The sequence below is a fragment of the Peromyscus eremicus genome, chromosome 10 (assembly GCF_949786415.1).
Source record: "Peromyscus eremicus chromosome 10, PerEre_H2_v1, whole genome shotgun sequence".
Taxonomy (NCBI): domain Eukaryota; kingdom Metazoa; phylum Chordata; class Mammalia; order Rodentia; family Cricetidae; genus Peromyscus; species Peromyscus eremicus.
In genome coordinates, this window is record NC_081426.1 from 10088377 (window position 1) to 10109902 (window position 21526).

General features: G+C 40.7%; 2 protein-coding genes across 4 annotated transcripts in view; one reads left to right on the top strand and one right to left on the bottom strand.

Annotated features, from left to right (window-relative positions):
* The window catches only part of Ugp2 (UDP-glucose pyrophosphorylase 2), a 65954-nt gene extending 50767 nt beyond the window's left edge, over positions 1-15187 (top strand). For both annotated transcript variants that reach the window (XM_059275375.1, XM_059275374.1), the window contains exons 4-10: positions 2521-2706; positions 3843-3976; positions 5222-5519; positions 6317-6514; positions 8088-8330; positions 13471-13575; positions 14742-15187. In XM_059275375.1, coding sequence (XP_059131358.1) covers positions 2521-2706; positions 3843-3976; positions 5222-5519; positions 6317-6514; positions 8088-8330; positions 13471-13575; positions 14742-14849 — 1272 coding nt within the window. In that variant the 3' untranslated portion in view covers positions 14850-15187. The remainder of the gene's footprint in view (positions 1-2520; positions 2707-3842; positions 3977-5221; positions 5520-6316; positions 6515-8087; positions 8331-13470; positions 13576-14741) is intronic.
* Positions 15188-15764: 577 nt separating this feature from the next.
* Positions 15765-21526, bottom strand: part of Vps54 (VPS54 subunit of GARP complex) — a 91353-nt gene continuing 85591 nt past the window's right edge. For both annotated transcript variants that reach the window (XM_059275378.1, XM_059275377.1), the window contains exons 22-23: positions 20138-20232; positions 15765-17095 (exon numbers count right to left, since the gene is read on the bottom strand). In XM_059275378.1, the coding sequence (XP_059131361.1) occupies positions 16990-17095; positions 20138-20232 (201 nt within the window). In that variant the 3' untranslated portion in view covers positions 15765-16989. The remainder of the gene's footprint in view (positions 17096-20137; positions 20233-21526) is intronic.

Consider the following 21526-nt stretch of genomic DNA (forward strand, 5'->3'; position numbering starts at 1 on the left):
TGTACCTATTTTACAGTATGATTCAGTTGTATTCATAAGTTCAGAGACAAATAAGTCTCTGAGTTTTAAAATACATATCCAGAGCCTTAATTAAATAAGAATATTTCTGAGGTATCAGTTCGACCTAAAATGAATGTAACAACTGGATTTGCAGCAAAGTTCTTGGTGTAGGAAGTGAAAGTAACTCCTGAATGGAAGTTACTGGCTTTTGCAAAATAATTGGAAAACAATTAACTTTTTTATATATATATTATATAACACACACACACACACACACACACACACACACACACACACACACGCGTGCACGCAGCCCAAGAAAATCTCCTGCCGTAACAGACCGTCTGAAGCCACTGTGTCACGGTAGCACTCGGGTGATTTCGGCAACAGCTGGGTTAGGAAGATGATGACTTCGCTGTGACGTAAGGCACAGAAGGCTCCATCTCTGTCATCTCCTCTTGGTTTTTAATGGTGTGATGCTTAAGTTGGGACTTTGTCTTCCTTAGAGCGCCTTTCAGCCTCTTCCGTGGTTGTGGTGGTTGTGGTTGTGGTTTGTTTGCCGCCAGCCTTTCTTTTGGTTCATGGATGAGAACAGCTACCGAAGCGTACGCAGCATTTACGAGGAAAACTGACCATCCTACCACACGGAGAAATAATTCAGAGTGGGTGAGCTTCTCAGCAGGAAGCCTTGGAGAAGAGTCCTTTCTTTAGTATTTACAGCAAGTAAGAGAGTCTTCATCTACACTTGGCAGTTAGAAGAACTACGTCACGAATGAGTATTTTGTAGAAAGATCTGTGAACAAGAATTATGTAAAGAGTTTGTCCGTCAAACACATGAGCTGTTGGCCTACAAGGCTCAGGTCACAGGAGGGGCCGATGGGGTCCTTCCATCAAACACATGAGCTGTTGGCCTACAAGGCTCAGGTCACAGGAGGGGAGCCGATGGGGTCCTTCCTCTTCCAATCAAAATGACCTCACACCAGTGCACGTTTACAGATCACAGAGCAGATGGCAGCCGGTGTCCGTAGAGTAACCACTGGCTGGCTACTTATGTTACCTATCTTCTACTGCGACGACGGAACTAAAGAGGACATTTGAGGGCTTATCCTATTAAAGCAAAATAACAAAAATTTCACATGTGGATAGAAAATGCATTGTGATCTTATAAAAAGTTTTCATTCTTGCTATAAGATGTAAGACTTGTTACTCTGCTTTGAACAACAGCAAAAACGTGGGTCTTTCCTATAAATGTTACTGTTTCTGTGCTTAAAGGACTCAAGACAAAGGCCCTGTGCTCACAGAGCTGGGATGATAGAGAGGGGATGGGGCCCTGTGCTCACAGCTGGGATGACAGAGAGGGGGTGGGGCCCTGTGCTCACAGCTGGGATGACAGAGAGGGGGTGGGGCCCTGTGCTCACAGCTGGGATGACAGAGGGGGTGGGGCCCTGTGCTCACAGTGGGATGACAGAGAGGGGGTGGGGCCCTGTGCTCACAGCTGGGATGACAGAGAGGGGGTGGGGCCCTGTGCTCACAGCTGGGATGACAGAGAGGGGGTGGGGCCCTGTGCTCACAGCTGGGATGACAGAGAGGGGGTGGGGCCCTGTGCTCACAGCTGGGATGACAGAGAGGGGGTGGGGCCCTGTGCTCACAGCTGGGATAACAGAGAGAGTGTGGGGCCCTGTGCTCACAGCTGGGATGACAGAGAGGGGGTGGGGCCCTGTGCTCACAGCTGGGATGACAGAGAGGGGGTGGGGCCCTGTGCTCACAGCTGGGATGACAGAGAGGGGGTGGGGCCCTGTGCTCACAGCTGGGATGACAGAGAGGGGATGGGGCCCTGTGCTCACAGCTGGGATGACAGAGGGGGTGGGGCCCTGTGCTCACAGCTGGGATGATAGAGAGGGGATGGGGCCCTGTGCTCACAGCTGGGATGACAGAGGGGGTGGGGCCTCAGCCTTTGTTCTCTCCTTCCCTCCCAGGGCATTTCTTAGAACAAGGACAGTGACATCCTTGAGTTAAATTTCCGAGGAAGGAACTGTACTTGTGCACACCTAGAATTGTGACTGAGAGCCTGTACCACCGCCTTTGGCTGGGTTTCTTACGACGAAATGGGGAAATAAGGAAAACAAACAGATAAATGTATGTTGGTTTTTTGCCTCCTGTGGTAGGAAAAATAGTATGTGATTAATAATGTATTATTCTCCAGAACTGAAATATTTAGACTTGATGAGGTTTGGGTATCTTATTTGATATTTTGATTAAGATTGGAAATAGCATCTTAAGATAATTCAAGATTTAGATATTCACACCAGTCAGACAAATGGTTGTGCATTGTGACTCCACAGTAATTAAACATGACATTGAGCTACTTCTTTGTGCAAGGGAAATTGTCACGTGGACTTGTAATTTTTCATTGAGAGAACAAAACTTTTAAGGAACCGTGAAAGTAACCTTGGGGTTGATTGGCTTTCCTATCTCATAAAGCTACTTAAATGACATGTCTAATTTTGTGTGTTCTTTCAGATTCAACCCTATGAAAAGATAAAGGCCAGAGGCTTGCCTGATAATATATCTTCTGTGTTGAACAAACTGGTGGTGGTGAAACTCAATGGTGGTTTGGGAACTAGCATGGGCTGCAAAGGCCCCAAGAGTCTGATTGGTGTGAGAAATGAGAACACCTTCTTGGATCTTACTGTTCAGCAAATTGAAGTGAGTAGTAGTTAGCCATTCTCATACTAAAGTAGGTTTAGTTTTTACACTAACGTAAGTGCTATATTAGGAAATGTAGATGTGAGTTTGAGCTAGTCGAAGCGAGTGCTATTTTGTCTCTTTGTTAGTGTGGGGGGTGTTTGTAAGGGTATATCCTTAAGATGTAAAAGTTTGATTTTACATAGCAGTTATAGTTACTGAAAACCTGAGTCTGTTCAGATTCTCCTTTGATCTGCCTGAACTACTTTCTCTCAGTGACAGCCTTCATGAAGCTCGAGTTTTCTCACTTAATCCCTTTGGGGAAGCTGGGGATGATGTCTCACATCTGGTAGGATGTGGTGGATGCAGAACTATTCTTGGCTTCCTTCTTCAACAGAATTTCTAACTGTAGACCCTATGGTGCAGAGACCTTGTCTTTTCCTCCATTGTTTCCCTGGTCTGGCCGGCAACTGCAGTCACAACCCGAGCAGCAGCTAAGCTAACGTGTGCCCAGTAGTCACTGTGCACCAGCTTTGCTAAGCACCGTCACCAAAGTGACCTGTTTATGCCTCTCAACAAGTGTGCAAGGCTTCTAGCTAGTTAGTAAAGCAGAATCCAAATTTGAACATAAGACGGTCTGGTTTCTGAGAGTCTCTTTCCCTACTGTGTTGCCTCCTTTGAGAGACTGAGAAGATTTCAGCCGTTTGAAGTTCACCCTGAGGACAGGAGACCGTGACTTTGTAGCATTTGTGTTCTCACCCCACAGAGCTTGGATACAAGAGCAAACGCTTATTTAGTACCTGTCAGCCTTCAGGCCATAGGACTGTTGGCTGTGCACACAGCTCCAGTGCGGATTGTCCTGGGCAGCCAAATTTGGGCCTCAGCTGAGTTAGCCATGAAATGCAGATAGTAGCTTCTGTTCCAAAGGGCCATGATTTATTGAATGAATACTTGATGAACTGCTTACCCACACGTCTGCCTCATGCCAAGTGGTTACTTATGTGAAATGTACATGTAAATATATGTGTATATATAAACCCAGAGAGAGTTATAGGTCAGGTTTGAAACATTTTGTGATTAGCCATTGAAGAGACAGTTTTAGATTGTAAGTCAGAGAACGTGAGTCTGGATGATCTGATTATCACTCTCCTCTTCAGCATTTGAACAAAACCTACAATACAGATGTCCCTCTTGTTTTAATGAACTCTTTTAACACGGATGAAGACACAAAAAAAATACTTCAGAAGTACAATCATTGCCGTGTGAAAATCTACACCTTCAATCAAAGCAGGTACCGGAAATAAAAATAACTAGCTGGTGGGATTTGACCCCTGGGAATTCTCTTTATTGTTGCAACACAGTGGCCTCATGCAGCAAAGGTCAATCCATGCAAGAACTTGACACCTTTAAAACTAAATACAGGCTGATAAACATGGGATGGTTATAAATTTTGGTTCTGTAATTTCCAGTTTCTCAGGGGATCTGCTTGAGATCTTATTCTATGTCCTAGATATTTAAAGGCAGCTTATAAAGTCTTCATGTGTTTAGGTCTCCAGTCAGTTGGGTGACTTCCTGCAGACAATACTAAGCATCTTTACTGTGGGAGAGTTTCTTCACCTGAGTAGATAAACTTGTGGAAATTTAAGTAAGTTTTAGAGAAAAACATCTACTCTGGGGGGGAGTAGAGTGAGCAGAAAGGAATTCAGATGATTGAGGGACAAGCTTTCTAGTTAGAGGTAGATAGACAGCAGCCTACAGAAACATTTTGGAAACAGTGTCTAAAGTTGACGTTCAGTTTGTTGGTATTTTGAAATCTGTTTTCACATCACTTTTTTTAACATCATAGTGTGTGTTGCCTGTTCCCTAGTGGGCTGTCCACGTGCTCTTCCCGCTTCCTCTCCCGTTTGTCAGCTTTCACCGTGTGCAGACACCTGGGTGCTCAAGGAAGGGGAGCAACCCCTGATGCCTGTGTTCAAGAGTGGGCAGACTGCCTCACATAGATCTTCAGGCACAAGAACCAATAAGTTTAAAAATATTTACTTACTGAGTCCTTCCTCTTAGAGAATTGTAAAAAATGCCTTAAAAATATGAAGTATCTTCCTATTTGTATGGCCATGGAAAACTTCCCTTGAATAACTATCTAGAAAATATATTTTTTAAAAAATAATAATGACAGATTATCTTAAAAGGATTCACCTATAATTTACTATTGACAGTCTCTGAAATGGAGGGATGTTTTATTTAATATTTTAAAAAGATTTTGTTTTATTTTTTATTATATATATCTGTGTATATCTGTGTGTGGGTATGTGCACATGAGTGCAGGTACCCAAGGAGGCCAGAAGAGGGTGTCAAATCCCCTGAAACTGGGTTTACAGGAGCTTGCAAGCCACTTGATAAGGGTGCTGGGAACTGACCAGTGCAAGCTCTTAACCATTGGTCCATCTCTCCAGCCCTTGTTTAATTTTAATGTGTTGTTTTACTTGAAGGATTGGGGTACACTACAATAAAGAACTTTCTTGTTTTGTTTTTAAAGGTACCCGAGGATTAATAAGGAATCCTTACTTCCTGTAGCAAAGGATGTGTCTTACTCAGGGGAAAGTACAGAAGCTTGGTACCCTCCAGGGCATGGAGACATCTATGCTAGTTTCTATAACTCTGGCTTGCTCGACACCTTTCTAGAAGAAGGCAAAGAGTATATTTTTGTGTCTAACATAGATAACCTGGGTGCCACAGTGGATCTTTATATTCTTAATCATCTAATGAACCCACCCAATGGGAAGCGCTGTGAATTTGTCATGGAAGTCACAAATAAAACACGAGCAGATGTAAAGGTAAATATTGAAGAATCAATTTGGAGATTCATGTTTTTACATTTGATAAATTATATAGTTAAAATTTTTTTTCTGGTTTATAAGTTTCTATTTTATGCACAACATATTTATTATTTACTTAACATCATTTTAAGAGATTGTTATGTTATTCTGTGAGGTACCTTAAGTTCTAAGATAACAACAGTGTGTATCATGAGCCCAGAATTAATAGTAGTGTAAATCTGTGTCAGTAATTTAAATTAAAAAGTTTCATATGTTTCTGTGGAACAGTGTGAAATATGTGAAAACACATAGCAGATTTGTTCACACCATTACTACTCTTCAAGTTTGGCATATTTTATTATGTCATCCTTTCATGGAAATTTATTTCTATAAAATGTGTATATGTGATATATGCATACTTTATGTATTATATGTACTTTGTCAGTGCACTGTCTTTATAGTTGTATAAAAATAATGCAGTTGTTTAGTACAAAGTATAAACTGAACACTGCATATTTGGTGTTGTCGACATAGGACTAAGCTGTGTGGTGGTGGGTAGTGGTTTGGGAATAAGAGGAATGTTCCTGTAGCAGATCTTAGGAAGGGGAGGAGGACTCTGGTGTACTCCCCAAGGCTTTAATTATAGACAGAACACTGAGTATTTAAAGTAACAATCTGAATCATGAATGTATTTCTGGGTATTAGAAGGTTATATAGTCAGTGTCTTCTAGGAAATTCTACAAAAGTCGTCATAATCAGTGTGGTATGGCTGATTGCAAAGATTTGGAAGCATTCATGATTTTCTGCTTTTCTAGGGTGGGACACTCACTCAGTACGAAGGCAAACTGAGACTGGTGGAAATCGCTCAAGTGCCAAAAGCACATGTTGATGAATTCAAGTCCGTGTCAAAATTTAAAATATTTAACACAAACAACCTATGGATTTCTCTTGCAGCAGTTAAAAGACTGCAGGAACAGAATGCCATTGACATGGAAATCATTGTGAATCCAAAGGTGAGGGACCATCACAGTCCAGGGCTCCCTGGCTTCTAAAGGCAGACACCTGCCTCCTCCCTCTGGCTAGTCAGGTTCTCCAGGTCTGGACTCATCTTAGTGATGGGCTCCTGATTTGACCCTAAGCTGAAAGGACCTCCTAAGTTCATTACTGCTTTTATACTCACATGCCATTTTCCTGTAGGAATCTTGAGTAAGTTTTCTCAACCCTGGGCTCTTTACTGAAAAATAGACATGTTGCTCACTCAAGTTAAGAGACTTAAAAAAATAAAAAAATCACATATGGAGCATAATATAAGTTTTTGGCTAATGTCAGCTCTCATGATTCTATGAAACCACTTCCCATAGCGTTGGCATAGCTGAGACTTTGGTATCTGAGGGGATTAGGGAAAAGGACACTCACACACTCTCTTGATGGTTTTCTTTTTTTATTCTCCTCTCACATTGTTCTCGCCCTCCACTGCTTAGATAACACAACAAAATCTTTCAGACAATGCAGGAGTCATATTCCATTTCTCAAGTGAATGATTTTAGGTAAAGACTTTTTTTTTTAAATCTCCCTAACAAGATTAAAAACAAGAGTCATCCCGACAACTCACATGCAGTGTATCTAAGTAGTTTGTCACAGAATAATCGATCATGAGCTCAGCTATGTGTCCTTGTGAACTCTAGATTTTTTTCTGGGATTGTTTATCCTAAAAACTATTAACAAGTCATCTTATCTAATCTGAAGTTATTTGGAAGCTTTGTTTCAGCTAATGATGCACACCAGACCTGTGGCTGCATTTCTCAGCACTAAGATTAAAGGAATTCGAGCCGGCGTGGCTTGTTGTGGTGTTTTTTGTTTTTGTTTTTTTTTTTAACATTAATTTGAGCTGTGATCTGAAGCAACTTCATAGGGGGACCTCATAGGCCCTGACTGTGTAGCATTTCCTTGTTTTTATTTTTATTCATCAAAACTCTTTATAAGCTAACATTATTATGTCAATTAGACAGTACAGTTTAGGAAGGAATCATCTTCTTGACAGTCCACAGATAAATATACCCAGTAGATTGGATGTTTTGGTGAGATAAACACACTACATTACAGGCAGTGTGTGTGTGTGTGTGTCTCCCCACATCCACTCACATCATGCCAGATACCAGAGAAAGATTGGAACAGCAAACATGTAAAGGTACAGCATAAGCAAAAGACATCCTGGGGTCTGTAGTCTCATAGGCTTACTTAAACAAGATTGACCCATCAGAGTTTCCTCCTGGTGGGCTGACACCTTGAACTTCAATTGCCACCTGCTGCTCCTCTAACATGGCCACTGGCAACTTTCCAAGTACTGACATCACACATGAAACAAAGCTGGGTGTATAAAGTCTGTGTTTCCTGGGTGTGGTGGTATAAACCCTTAGTTCTAGCAGTGGAGAAATGGAGGTAGGAGGTAGTTCAAGGTTGTCCTCAGTACATAGAGAGATTGATACCTGAGATTCTGTCTCAAAACAAACAAAACCAAACAAGCCCCAAACCCTTTGTTTCCCCACTGTTACTCAACCTCCTTTTTTCTTCTTTCTTTTTTTATAGACTTTGGATGGAGGCCTGAATGTCATTCAGTTAGAAACTGCAGTTGGAGCTGCAATTAAAAGTTTCGAGAATTCTTTAGGTATTAATGTTCCAAGAAGTCGTTTTCTGCCTGTGAAGACCACGTCAGATCTCTTGCTTGTGATGTCAAACCTCTATAGCCTTAATGCAGGATCTTTGACCATGAGTGAAAAGCGAGAATTTCCTACAGTACCCTTGGTTAAATTAGGAAGTTCTTTTACCAAGGTAGGTAATTTGTAAAGGTAATTAGAGAATTATTTTTCACTGTTGACCTTTTGTACCCCTCTGTCATTGGTATGCAGGAATTGACTAATGTGTAAGTGCTCTGGAGAGTAGAAAAGAATGCTTTGATTTGGGGACGTTTTATTTTGTCTCTTCTAAGACTACTACTGCTCTCACCAGTCAGAAAGGGTTATTACTAGTTTAATAAATATGTATTGTGCTCCTGTCCTCTCTTGGCAGTTGCTAGATATGGAGATATGTGGAGACCCATGTAGGTTTCCTAGTGAGAGCTTGCTTTACCCAGCAGGGCTGCATAAGGGGATGATTTGATCATGGGCGTGGTTACCAGGTGTTTGGAAGAGTCTGCACTTCACTGCAGTATGCTTTGATCTAGTAAGGGGGAGATCTTTTGCCCCACCCCTTGGCATTATTTGAAGAGACAGAAGGGGCTGGTGGATTTTGATCCAGGTCTTCCCCAAGCTCTCCTGTGTTTCTGTCTGTCTCCTCTCTGCTATCTTTCTACCTAAAAAGTTTCCTTTTTTTTTTTTTTTTTTTTTTTTGAGACAGGGTTTCTCTGTGTAGCTTTGCGCCTTTCCTGTAACTCACTTGGTAGTCCAGGCTGGCCTTGAACTCACAGAGATCTGCCTGGCTCTGCCTCCCGAGTGCTGGGATTAAAGGCCTGCGCCACCACCGCCCGGCTCCTTTTTTTTTTTAATTAAATTTTTTTTATTCGCTTTATATACCAAAGATCCCCCTCTTCCCTCCTCCTGCCCTTCCAGCCTCCCCCTTTCAACCCACCCCCCATTTCCTCTTACAAGAAGGAAGGAGGTACATTTAGTAGAGGCAGGTCCAAGCTCTTTCCCCTGCTTTAAGGCTGTGCGAGATGTCCCATAATAGGTGGTGGGCTCCAGAAAGCAAGCTCATGCAACAGGGATAGATTCTGATCCTACTGCCAGGGGCCCCTTAAGCAGATCAAGGTACACAACTGTCTCACTATACAGAGGGTCCAGTCCAGTCCCATGCAGCCTCCACAGCTGTTGGTCTGAATTTCATGAATTCGCATTGTTTTTGGTTTGGTTGTCTTTGTAGGTTTCCCCATCATGATCTTGCTCATATAATCCCTCTTCCCTCTCTTTGACTGGACTCCTGGAGCTCTGCCTGGTGTTTGGCTGTGGATCTCTGCATCTGCTTCCATCAGTTACTGGAGAAAGGCTCTATGATGACAGTTAGGGTATTCACTGATCTGATCACTGGGGTAAGCCAGTTCAGGCACCCTCTCCACTATTGGTAGTAGTCTAAGCTGGGGTCATCCTTGGGGATTCCTGGGAACTTCCCTAGCACCTGGTTTCTTCTATCTCCATGATGTCTCCCTCTATCATAGTATCTTTTTCATTGCTCTTCTACTCCATCCCTGTTCAGCTCAACCATCCTGTCCCCCCTATGTTCTCATCCCCCATCCCCTACCCTCCATTGCTCACCCCTCATCCCCACTTTACTCATGGAGATCTCATCTGTTTCCCCTTTCCCAGGGCAATCCATGGGTCCTCCTTATTAGCTAGCTTCTCTGGAGTTGTGGGTTGTAGTCTAGTTACCCTTTGCTTTCCATACATTATCCACTTATGAGTGAGTACATACCATGTTTGTCTTCTGAGTCTGGGTTACCTCACTAAGGATATTTTCTAGTTCCATCCATTTGCCTGCAAATTTTACGATGTCATTATTTTTCACTGCTGAGTAGTACTCCATTGTGTATATGTACCACATTTTCTTAATCCATTCTTTGGTTGAGAGGCATCTAGGTTGTTTCCAGGTTCTGGCTATTACGAATAATGCTGCTATGAACATAGTTGAGCATGTGTCCTTGTGGCCTGATTGAGCATTCCTTGGGTATATGCCAAAGAGTGATATAGCTGGGTCTTCAGGAAGATTGATTCCCAGTTTTCTGAGAAACAGCCATACTGATTTCCAAAGTGGCTGTACAAGTTTGTACTCCCACCAACAGTGGAGGAGTGTTCCCCTTACTCCACATCCTCTCCAACATAAGCTGTCTTCAGTGTTTTTGATCTTAGCTGTTCTGACAGTTGTTGTTTTGATTTGCATTTACCCGATGACTAAGGATGTTGAGCAATTCCTTAAATATCTTTCAGACATTTTAGGTTCTTCTGTTGAGAATTCTGTTTAGCTCTGTTGCCCATTTTTTAATTGGATTGTTTATTATTTTGGTGTCTAGTTTCTTGAGTTCCTTATATATTTTGGAGATCAGCCTTCTGTCAGATGTGGGGTTGGTGATCTTTTCCCATTCTGTAGGCTGTCATTTGTCTTATTTACTGTGTCCTTTGCCTTACAGAAGCTTTTCAGTTTTAGAGGTCCCATTTATTAATTGTTGCTCTCAGTGTCTGTGCTACTGGAGTTATATTTAGGAAGTGATCTCCTGTGCCAATGCATTCAAGACTACTTCCTACTTTCTCTTCTGTCAGGTTCAGTGTAACTGGTTCTATATTGAGGTCTTTGATCCACTTGGACTAGAGTTTTGTGCATGGCGATAGGTATGGATCTATTTGCAATCTTCTACATGTTGACATCCAGTTATGCCAGCACCATTTGTTGAAGATTTTTTTTTTTCCATTGTACAGTTTTGGCTTCCTTGTCAAAAATCGGGTGTTCATAGGTGTGTGGGTTAATGTCAGGGTCTTCAATTCGATTCCATTGGTCCACATGTCCATTTTTATGCCAGTACCAAGCTGATTTTATTACTATAGCTATGTAGTAGAGCTTGAGGTTAAGAATGGTGATGCCTCCAGTGGTGGCTTTATTGTATAGGATTCTTTTAGCTATCCTGGGTTTTTTGTTTTTCCATATGAAGTTGATTATTCTTTCTAGGTCTGTGAAGAATTGTGTTGGTATTTTGATGAGGATTGCATTGAATCTGTAGATTGCTTTTGGTAAGATTGCCATTTTTACTATGTTAATCCTACCTATCCATGAGCATCGGAGGGAGATCTTTCCATTTTCTGATGTCGTCTTCAATTTCTTTCTTCAGAGACTTAAAGTTCTTGTCATACAGGTCTTTCACTTGTTTAGAGTTACCCCAAGGTATTTTATATTATTTGTGACTTTTAATGACTGTTTCTATTTCCTTAGGGATTATTGGTCTATTTAAATTTTTTATCTGGCCTTGATTGAACTTTGGTATGTGGTACCTATCCAGAAAACAGTCCATTTCTTTTAGATTTTCAAATTTTTTGGAGTACAGGTTTTAGAAATATGACCTGAACAGTCTCTGGATTTCCTCAATGTCTGTTGTTATATCCCCCTTTTCATTTCTGATTTTGTTGATTTAGATGCTCTCTCTGTGTCTTTTGGTTAATTTGGATAAGGGCTTGTCCATCTTCTTGATTTTCTCAAAGAACCAACTCTGTTTCATTGATTTTTTTTTTGTATTGTTCTCTTCGTTTCTGTTTTATTGATTTTGGCCCTCAATTTGATTTCCTGGCATCTATTCCTCTTAGGTGTGTCTGTTTCTTTTTGTTCTAGAGCTTTTAGGTGTGCTGTTAGGTCGATAGTGTGAGATTTCTCCAACTTCTTTATGTGGGCATTTAGTGCTATGAATTTTCTTCATAGCACTGTTTTCATAGTGTCCCATAAGTTTGGGTGTGTAGAATATTCATTTTCATTGAATTCTAGGAAGTCTTTAATTTCTTTATTTCTTCCTTGACCATTGGTGATTCAGTTGAGCACTATTCAGTTTCCATGATTGTAGGCTTTCTGTAATTTTTGTTGTTTTTGAAATCTAACTTTAAGCCATGTGGTGGTCTGATAAAATACAGGAGGTTATTCCAATTTATTTGTATCTTGAGATTTGCTTTGTGACCAAGTATGTGGTTGATTTTAGAGAAAGTTCCATGAGGTACTGAGAAGGTATATTCTTTTTTGTTAGGATGGAATGTTGTGTAGATATTTAAGTCCATTTGAGTCATAACATCTGTTAGGTCCCTTATTTCTCTGTTAAGTTTCAGTCTGGCAGATCTGTCCATTGATGAGAGGGGAATATTGAAGTCTCCCACTGTTAATGTGTGGGGTTTGATGTGTGATTTAAGCTTTAGTAATGTTTCTTTCACAAATATGGGTGCCCTTGTATTGGGAGCATAAATGTTCAGAATTGAGACTTCATCTTGATGATTTTTCCTATGATGAGTATGAATTGTCCTTCTCCATCTCTTTTAATTTTAGTTTAAAGTCTATTTTGTTAGGTATTAGGATAGCTACAACAGCTTGCTGCTTAGGTCCATTGGATTGGAAAATCTTTTCCCAACCCTTTACTCTGATGTAATGTCTGTCTTTGAGGTTGAGGTGTTTCTTGTATGCAGCTGAAGGATGGATCCTGTTAGCCTGTGTGTTTTTGTAAGAGAATTGAGTCCATTGATATTAAGGTATATCAATGACCAATGATTGTTGATTCCTGTTATTTTTTGGTTTTGATGTTGGTGGTGGTAGTGTGTGTTTCCCTTCTTTGGGTTTTGCTGATGTGAGATTATCTATCACCTGTGTTTTTGGGGGTGCAGCTAACTTCTTGGGTTGGAGTTTTTCTTGTAGTACTTTCTGTAGGGCTGGATTTGTGGACTGGTACAGGACCAAGGATTCAAATACTGGAGCTTACAGGGGCCAATTCTCATTTCAATCACCACAGTAGAATTGACTTTGAAAAGAAAATGAGGCGAGTAAAGTAGCTAGGAGGGAAGGCTGAGGTATTGTCCGGGTCCACAGACTTAGATTCTTAAAGCTATGAACTGTTACGGTTACAAGTACAAAGAGGTGGTTAGGAAAGATGAGAAAAAAACAAGAGAGAAGGGAGAGTGTATGGGATGTAGCTGAAGAGGATAGTTAAATAAAGAATGCAGAAGTATAATCAAGATGGAGAAATGCAAACAGTAATTCTGAAATGTACCTGAGCAGTGTATGAACAGAAGCAAAACAGCAATAAGGTATGTACGCAAGAGCAGAGGTCAGAACTGGAAATGAGAGAAAATCCTTAAGGAGTGTTGGCACGGCTGTGCTCATGTGAAAGGTGAAGTCCTCGGATCCCTCTGGCTCTAGTGGTTTCATGTGCTGCTGTCTGAAATACTTTTTCTGCTTCTTCTCAAAGGTTCAAGATTACCTAAGAAGGTTTGAAAGTATACCTGATATGCTGGAATTAGACCACCTCACTGTTTCAGGAGATGTAACATTTGGAAAAAATGTTTCATTAAAGGTTTGTATGATGAAAGTCATGTTTATTATGGCTTTATAAAATAGGCTTCACTTTCTAGTTCTAAATTTACCTTCATTAAGGAATAATTCTTAGTGTGAATAGATGATCTACTGTATTTTAGTACTAATGTATCCAGACACATAACCATTTAAAATACAAACATAATCAGGAGAGGAATTTTGTGGAATATAGCCGTCAATGAGAAAGGAAACACTAGGTAGTAGTGAAATGGGATGGTATTCAGAATAGTCCCTATGTAGCATTATGATCATTAGCTCACTCCATAAAACTCTGAAAGTAGGAAAACTTCATTTATAGTAATCATCTATTCCTGTTGAGAAATAGGAAGAGGGTAGATAATTAAAGCTCACAATTGAAGATACACTTTCCTTTTCCTAAAGTACATGATCTAATAAAAACCCTGTATTGATATTTTAAGTGTTGTGTTAAGGCCATTTGCTTCAATGAAGGTGTTGAAACAAGATTATATGTGAATATAACTTCACTGTGTATACTGCTCAATCGAAAATCACACTAAGACATAAGAAATGTTTCCAATAACTTCAAAAACAAAAAAGGAAGGAGTAGGGGGCCAAGGAGATACACACTTGTGGAGCCCACAAAAAGGCACAGTGGTACATGAGTTGTCCCACCAGCACTGCAGCAGCAGATGGACAGATCCCTGCAGCCTGCTAGTCAGTCTCACCTGCTGCCTCCTCACCTGTTGCTCACAGCAAAGTGAGATCGAGAACCCCTGTCAAAAAAAGGTGTGGGGCGCACTTGAGATTGCCTCTGGTCTTCCACACGCGTGTGCAGGTGCAGCGAGAGACACACAACAAAACCAACTCTGTAAATATCAGCCGGGCACCCTTTACTTCCTCAAGAAGACTGACTAATGCCTTGCAAGTGAGCCTGAGACGGGTCATTGGTGTGTCTGCGTCCCCCTTCTGGTGCCACCTCTAAGAAGTCTAGAACCACTCCTAGGATTGTGATAGAAGGACACATTTTGTATTTCTGAGGCTACTGACCTTTCATGTTTAATCTTACATTTACAGCAACTACACTGTAAAAGGAGTTGTTGAACATGAGCTTGATTTTAAAATAACCAGTTGCATGTTTCAGTTGAAATTTAAAGTTACAATCTTGATTTTTTTTTCTTCACTTAGGGAACAGTTATCATTATTGCAAATCATGGTGACAGAATCGACATCCCTCCTGGAGCAGTGTTAGAGAACAAGATTGTATCTGGAAATCTTCGAATCTTGGACCACTGAGACAAGTGCTTCCAGATACACTTTATACTAATTATGGGCTAAAGAGTTTCTTACAATAAAATGTCCTCTAAGATGCTCAAATAAGCAGGTACTTCACTGTGCTGTACTCTGCAGTGTTGATTTTTAAAGTAGTTTTCTGCAATCTGCTTTTAGCCTAAGGAAAGCATAAATGGAGCAACACTTTCCTTCTTTGATGAAGAGCCTAGTGATTAGTTCATCTTAAAGTGCAATATTATTTAATCTTAGAACTGTGCCAACTCGGCAGATCTTTAACAGAAGCTTGAGTGGTGGTCACTTTGAATTGCCTTTGATTTTGAAAATAAAGTGATACAACAATCCACTTGTTTCCTTGTGCATCTAGTGCTGTGTGTGAAGCCGCAGGAGACAGCAGTGCACGCTTGTTCAGTGTGGGTTTCCTGGAACGTTTGCTCACTAGCCAGGAAACAGCTGCCCACTCCAGGTTTGCTGTTTGTGTGTTTTCATTTCTAAGACTAGTAAACAGACACTGTTACTGACACAGGAACTGAACTTGAAGGTATTTGGTGTACTTCATCTGGTTTTAAAAATGGGGTCCCTGCTATGCTTTCTACATTTAATCAAAGTTCTTTTCCCAGCTGAATGGGTAGGGTAAGCAAAAGTAGAGCATGTCTTTCCCAAGCTTGTGTTCTGGAAGAGTGTATGTTGGAGAAGAGGATAATAACTTCATTAGAATTTCCCTTTCATTAAAGCTCCACTTCTTACACTCGTTATCACTTAGAAATACTTATAACCTTTGGAATCAGGTCTGCTGGTAGTTCACACAGTCCTTTCTCTAATCAAGTCATGTTTCCAGTTCTTCCACACTTGTTTTGAAAATGCTGTGTTTAAAGTATACTGTATTCTGCATCATTGAAAACAGTTGCCTTTTAAGTCTGATGATTTTTTACATCTTTATTTTTGACAGTTTAAGAACCAATGACATACCTCTGTAATGATTAAAAAAAAGATTCCTCTTGAGAAGACAAAACAAAAAAACCAACAAAATAAGATTATTTCATTGTACAGTATCACCACAAGATTAGGCACTCTGACAGGGTGAGGCAAGATTCTGGGTGTGAGGCACAGGCACTTTCATTTGTAGAGTGCTGCCGATTCTAAAGTCTTAAATAGCTTACTCATTGACCTTACATTTCTGGCCCCGACACAGCAGCCTGTATTTTAAAAGTTCTGTTTATCCCTGGTCTTCACTTATATACATATCAAAAGTAACTTAAAAGCAAGAATCCAAGAGGGCCATATTTCATGTTATCTAAATGTTAAAATGAGAATTCCTAAGTAGGCATATTATATAAATATGTATTCTTGCCTCCACTAGAAATCAAAAAGCAAAGAAAAAACAAAAATACAACCCCAAACCCTTCATAGGTACTTTTATAAATACAGCTATTAAACCATAGCCCTGTGTATATCACTTCTGGAAAGTATTTAAATTAGTAGTTGCATAAGTAAATGCAAATATTCTTTATTCCTTATAATCAGTCTTTCATATATTTAGCAGTTTGAGGCTTTACCCAGTGACATACAGTGGGAGTGAAAAGGTTAAATATGCAACACACGAAACCTGAAACTGACATTAGTCACTAAAACAAAAACTGAATTCCTAAATCCAAGCAATCAAAAGATGTTTATTTTTTATAAAGATCTGTAAAAAAATAATTTTTCAAACAGCTTTACTTTCATAGAGAAAACTTTCTACAGAGGTTGACTAAGATTTTAATATTTTCAATTGTACCATCATTAAATAAGGTGGGACACCATATGAATTTCATTGCACTGGAAGAAATGCAGAGCATTTTAATATAAAGTATACAGAGCGTTCTAGGCAGCTACAGCTGTGTTACAGCTATGTGTTCTTTTGGATTTGGTCCAAAGAAACCTGAGTCTGTTTCCAGAGAGAATGAAAATGTTATAGACACCTGATCAGTTACTCCTTACTGAAGGATGCACGAAAATGGCATTCCTTGAAGATCCCACTGAATCCAGCCCCCAACACTGACCCCTCTTCCCTTCCCTGCCTCAGTTCACTCTGGGTCCCAGGTTCAGTTCCTAAAACACCAGGCATCCAGGTTTTCTTCAGAAACATGTGGTCTCCAGACTGTCATCACCTCTTCTGTTCCCAGATCTCGGCCATGTTTAGATCCAGGTCTTTAAGGCCTTTTAAGGCTTGAAGATTTCCAGTGTAAAAAGCTACATCCGCTGTGACCAACCTAGAGAGTAGGAGAAAGATACTTTAAAATGTACAGATAATTCAAGGAGCAACATTCAGATGCTTAGCCTCGCTGCTAGAGTTTTAAATTCAGAATTACTAGGGATGAAAAGCTTGACACTTCTCTTGGCAGATTCCCGCTATCAAAAGGGCCATTTAATACTGATTTGATGTTTGGAAAAGGAGTAAACCAATGCTTTTGTAGTCAGTTAAAAATTCTGACTGATAAAGTCAGATTTATTGTTAAAAAGCATGAACTAAAGGAGAAATTAACAAGTTAAACTGGAGTGATTTCAGTTGGTTGTCACTACAGTGTGTTTGTATATCTACAACAGGGGAAGCGCAAAGAAAGCTGGGGTTTCCTGGCAGTACCTACAAATTAGGAAAGCTGGGGTTCTTAGGCAAGCACTACTGAGTATCGAACAAATCCGAGGACTGGGGTTGGGAGCATAGCTCAACAGCAGAGTGCTTGCTTAGCAAAAATAAGGCTGTGGATTCCATCTCCAGCAAAATACACAAACAATATAACAATCAGATTAATCCCTACACCAGAACATTTCCTTTAGACCCTGAACTGGGAAAGCAGGAGCTGCTTAGCCTGTGACTCTGGGAAATTGAAGTGTAATTTTTTTGTTTGTTTTAAATGCTGATACTATTTTATTCACATTCTTTTTTTTCAATTCAGGTATGTTTTAGGGTTCAGAAAAGTTTGTAAAATGAATTCTTACAGCATTCACACACACACATACATACACACACACACACCACACACACCACACACACACACACACACACACACACACACCCCAAGAGTGTGTGATGCACTGGAGGAGGTAGGTAATAGAGATTGAACTCCAGTCTTTACTAGGCAATTGCTCTATCACTGAGTTATCTCCCCAACCCAAATGGAAGATATGAATTGTAAAAAGAACTAATCTTTAAATTAATGTCAGCTGAGCAAGGATTTGCTCCACCCACAAAATGCCTCAGAGGAACACCAAAGAACCTTTATGTAGAATTTTTTGCAGTGTAGTATGAGTGATAGGGATAATTTAATTCACTTGAAAAAAACTCTGCACTTTATAAATGGGCAAATAAAGTATAACTATGATTGACTTTCAAGTTTTTAGTAGCTTGCCAATATAGAATGGGACCAGTATGTATGAAATACTTAGCTTTCAATGTGGTTTCCCAGGAACTCATTAACAGCCACATGTGGTTTAGGTACAGTCACTTACAGCAGCTTGGTCTTCTGCTGGGATACAACAAATGCTGGTGGTATACCTCAAACTCCTACCCTCTTTAAGAAAAGCAGGTTCTTCCCTCCTTGACTGCTCCTCCAAGTGACCAACATGGAAAGTAACACTACAGATCATTCTGGACTGGGAATGTTTAGATTAAGAATTTTACCTATTCCAGCCTTTAATCTTGAGCAGTGATTTAAATGAACTACTAAGTAAACAGTGTCTTTAAACCATTCACAACCCAGATTTGGAAATATAATGACCTTAAGGTCATAATTTCCTGGTCTATATATAAAATGCTTGACCAGACAACTTATTTAAATGGCTTCACAGCAAGAAAATGGATCATGAACAACATCTAGCTAGCAGGTAGGTGCAAAATGGATCATGAACAACATCTAGCTAGCAGGTAGGTGTGATTCTATGTGACTTCATTTAGAACATTCAATTTTCCAGTCACCCCTGGAGATAAGTACTACGTTAACTTTATACAGTGTGACTAAGCAGAGCTCATTGCTGACGGATGAGTTCAACACCAGGAATAACAGGAGGCATGCTTGGTTCCCTACACAATGCCAAAGCAGACCTTCCTCTCACCATTTCATCACTGCTTCTAAAGTGGCCCTGAAACCTCTGCTTTCTAAGAGAAATAATTTATTTCTCTTGCTTTTTAATTTTTGCTTTCACAACAGACTACCTCTAATCAATAGTTCATATCATTCATAGGGTAGTTATTCAGGCACCAGAGAGCTGGCTCAGCAGTTCTGAGCATTTGCTGTTCTTAGAGAGGACCTGGGTTAGTTCCCAGCACCCACATGGCAGCTCACAACTGTAACTCCAGTTCAGGGGATCCCATGCTCTACTGGCTTCCCCGGGCACTAGGCAGGTGCACAGTGCATAAATAGACATGCAGGTAAAACATCTGGACACATCAATTTTTTTTAAGATAAATACATGGCACACCAAGAAAATCGTACCGAAGTTTAACAAGTGGGTGGTGCTTTTTACTTTTTATAAAATACAAACACACACCCATTTTCACAATGCTAGAGACAGAAGCCAGGGCAAGGCTCTCCTGCTCAACAACATCCCCAGCCTCAGATTTTATTTAGTTTAATCTTTAATTCTCTTCATAAAAGGAAGAAAAGGGTTGTCTGTTCGTTTAGTCTTTAATCCTAGCAATTGGAGGCAGAGGCAAGTGGGTCTCTTGAGTTGGAAGCCAGCCTGGTCAGCATAGCAAGAACCAGTCCCTGTCTAAAACTCAAACAAACAAACAAACAAACAATCGAAGATTCGGGCCTAGATAATGTAAGTGATTGTTCAAAATTTTATATATGAGCTGCTAGTAGATGACAGAGCTGGAGTTTAACCCAAACTTTGTAAAATATGAATTCTATGGTTTTTTAAATACAGTACTGTTTAATAATAATAGATTATTTTTCAGAGCCCTACAAAATAAGGCATATTTTAACCCTCATCATTTTATAAATGAGGCCACTATCCTAGTCCAAGGGCCCTGGAGCGGAGCTCTGAGTCCTGTCTGGACAGAGCAGCACTACTCAGCCACCAGCCCACACTGCCTCACTGAGGGTCTGTAAAGTTCGGCAAGTAGCTGAACAGATGACCCTTATTAACAGAGACAGTGGGAAGATACAGAGGCATGTCCACACAAGGAGAAAACGAACGCTGCTGACTTCATGGTTTTCTTCTTTAGTTCCATGACAGCAGAAAGCATACTGTGAAGAATGACACGCAATGCAGTATGGGAGCACGTGGTGAAAACAGATGAAGAATCATACCCATTTTGAGGTCCTCCATCATTTATTACATTTAAGTGTGACAACTGCTTTTTCAAGTGGAGTTTGTAACTTGCATTAATTCTTAAAAATAACATCTGAAAAAGAAATGAAAGTTGCTTATAGTTCTCCTGAAACAGAAGATAGAAGTATCCATTATCAATATATGGAGAAACATTTTTAAAAAAATCTTTGACATCTACTTTTAGGATGTTCTGAAGTACTGAGATTCTATTTCATTATGGTTTTTCTCTGCAGTTGGACAAAAGTTCTTTTCTCCACTCAGCAGTACTTCTTTTAGCAGTAAAATTGCCTTTGTGTATATTAGGAGAATTTCTCAGGGCTACATAGAGAGTCAAAAGGAAGTGAAAATAATACAAAGTAGTGGGAAGTTTAATTAACCAGGAACTTAGTGGTGGGGAGGGAGTAAGACAGGAGAGGTAAACACTACTCTTCCATGATTAATCTATAGAGATAATTTAACATCATCTATTTATATATAAAGGTGCCTGTGGAGGTTTGGGCAGTTGCTGGTGTTCAAGTGGTAATAGGAACATACAAGCCTGTAACTCCTGAACCTCAGCAGACAGAAGCTCCCTGATGTGGCTCTCAGGCTCTTGGATTAGAACTCAGCAAATGCAAGTCAGAGAGAGATGGGGGAATCTTACTTGTTGGCTGAGGTGTGCAGCCATTTCCTCGGGACTGAAACATCCCTCCTAGCGTGGGGAGAGAGGCCCACCCAGCTCCCCCGATCAGGAGGCGCGGAGTTCCAAGGTTGCATGTACCTCCCCACAGGTACAGAGGCAGTTACAGCTGCTGGGAGACTCCTGAACTCCCTGCAGGCTTCAAGGATTGTTCAGGGAGCTCCAGGAATGCAGCTCTGAGCTATCACCCATGCTTGGGTGGTTTTTCAGTGACGCAGCTGCTTTTGAGTTGCCTATGCCCCTATAAGTAACCCTAAGAAACGTAATAGGTCACCAGGTGGACCTAGATGGAACTGTTCCATTGGCCTGCTCCTGGCGCCCTTCCTGGGATGAGCAGACATTGTTAGCATCTCTCAGGAGAACCACACAACCGAAGGATGGCTGGCTAACAAGAAATGACAAGAAAATGACCTTTCAGGTTAGTCATGTCTGTCTTCCCCTCAGGCTAAGCCCCAAAGGAGTTAGATGATGCTTAATTATGAGGTTACTGTGATTAAGGAAAACCTAGAAAGCAGGAAGAATGTAAAGCTGGCACAGAATGGAAGTACAAGGGCACAAGAAAGAAGAGCAGCAGATGCAAGGACACCCAGAGCACCAAGAAGCCCCTCCCCCATACCATCTGCATGCATACCCGAAGCACAGAAACCAAGTTCTGGATAACCAAAGTCCCAATGGAAGGTAAGCCCAC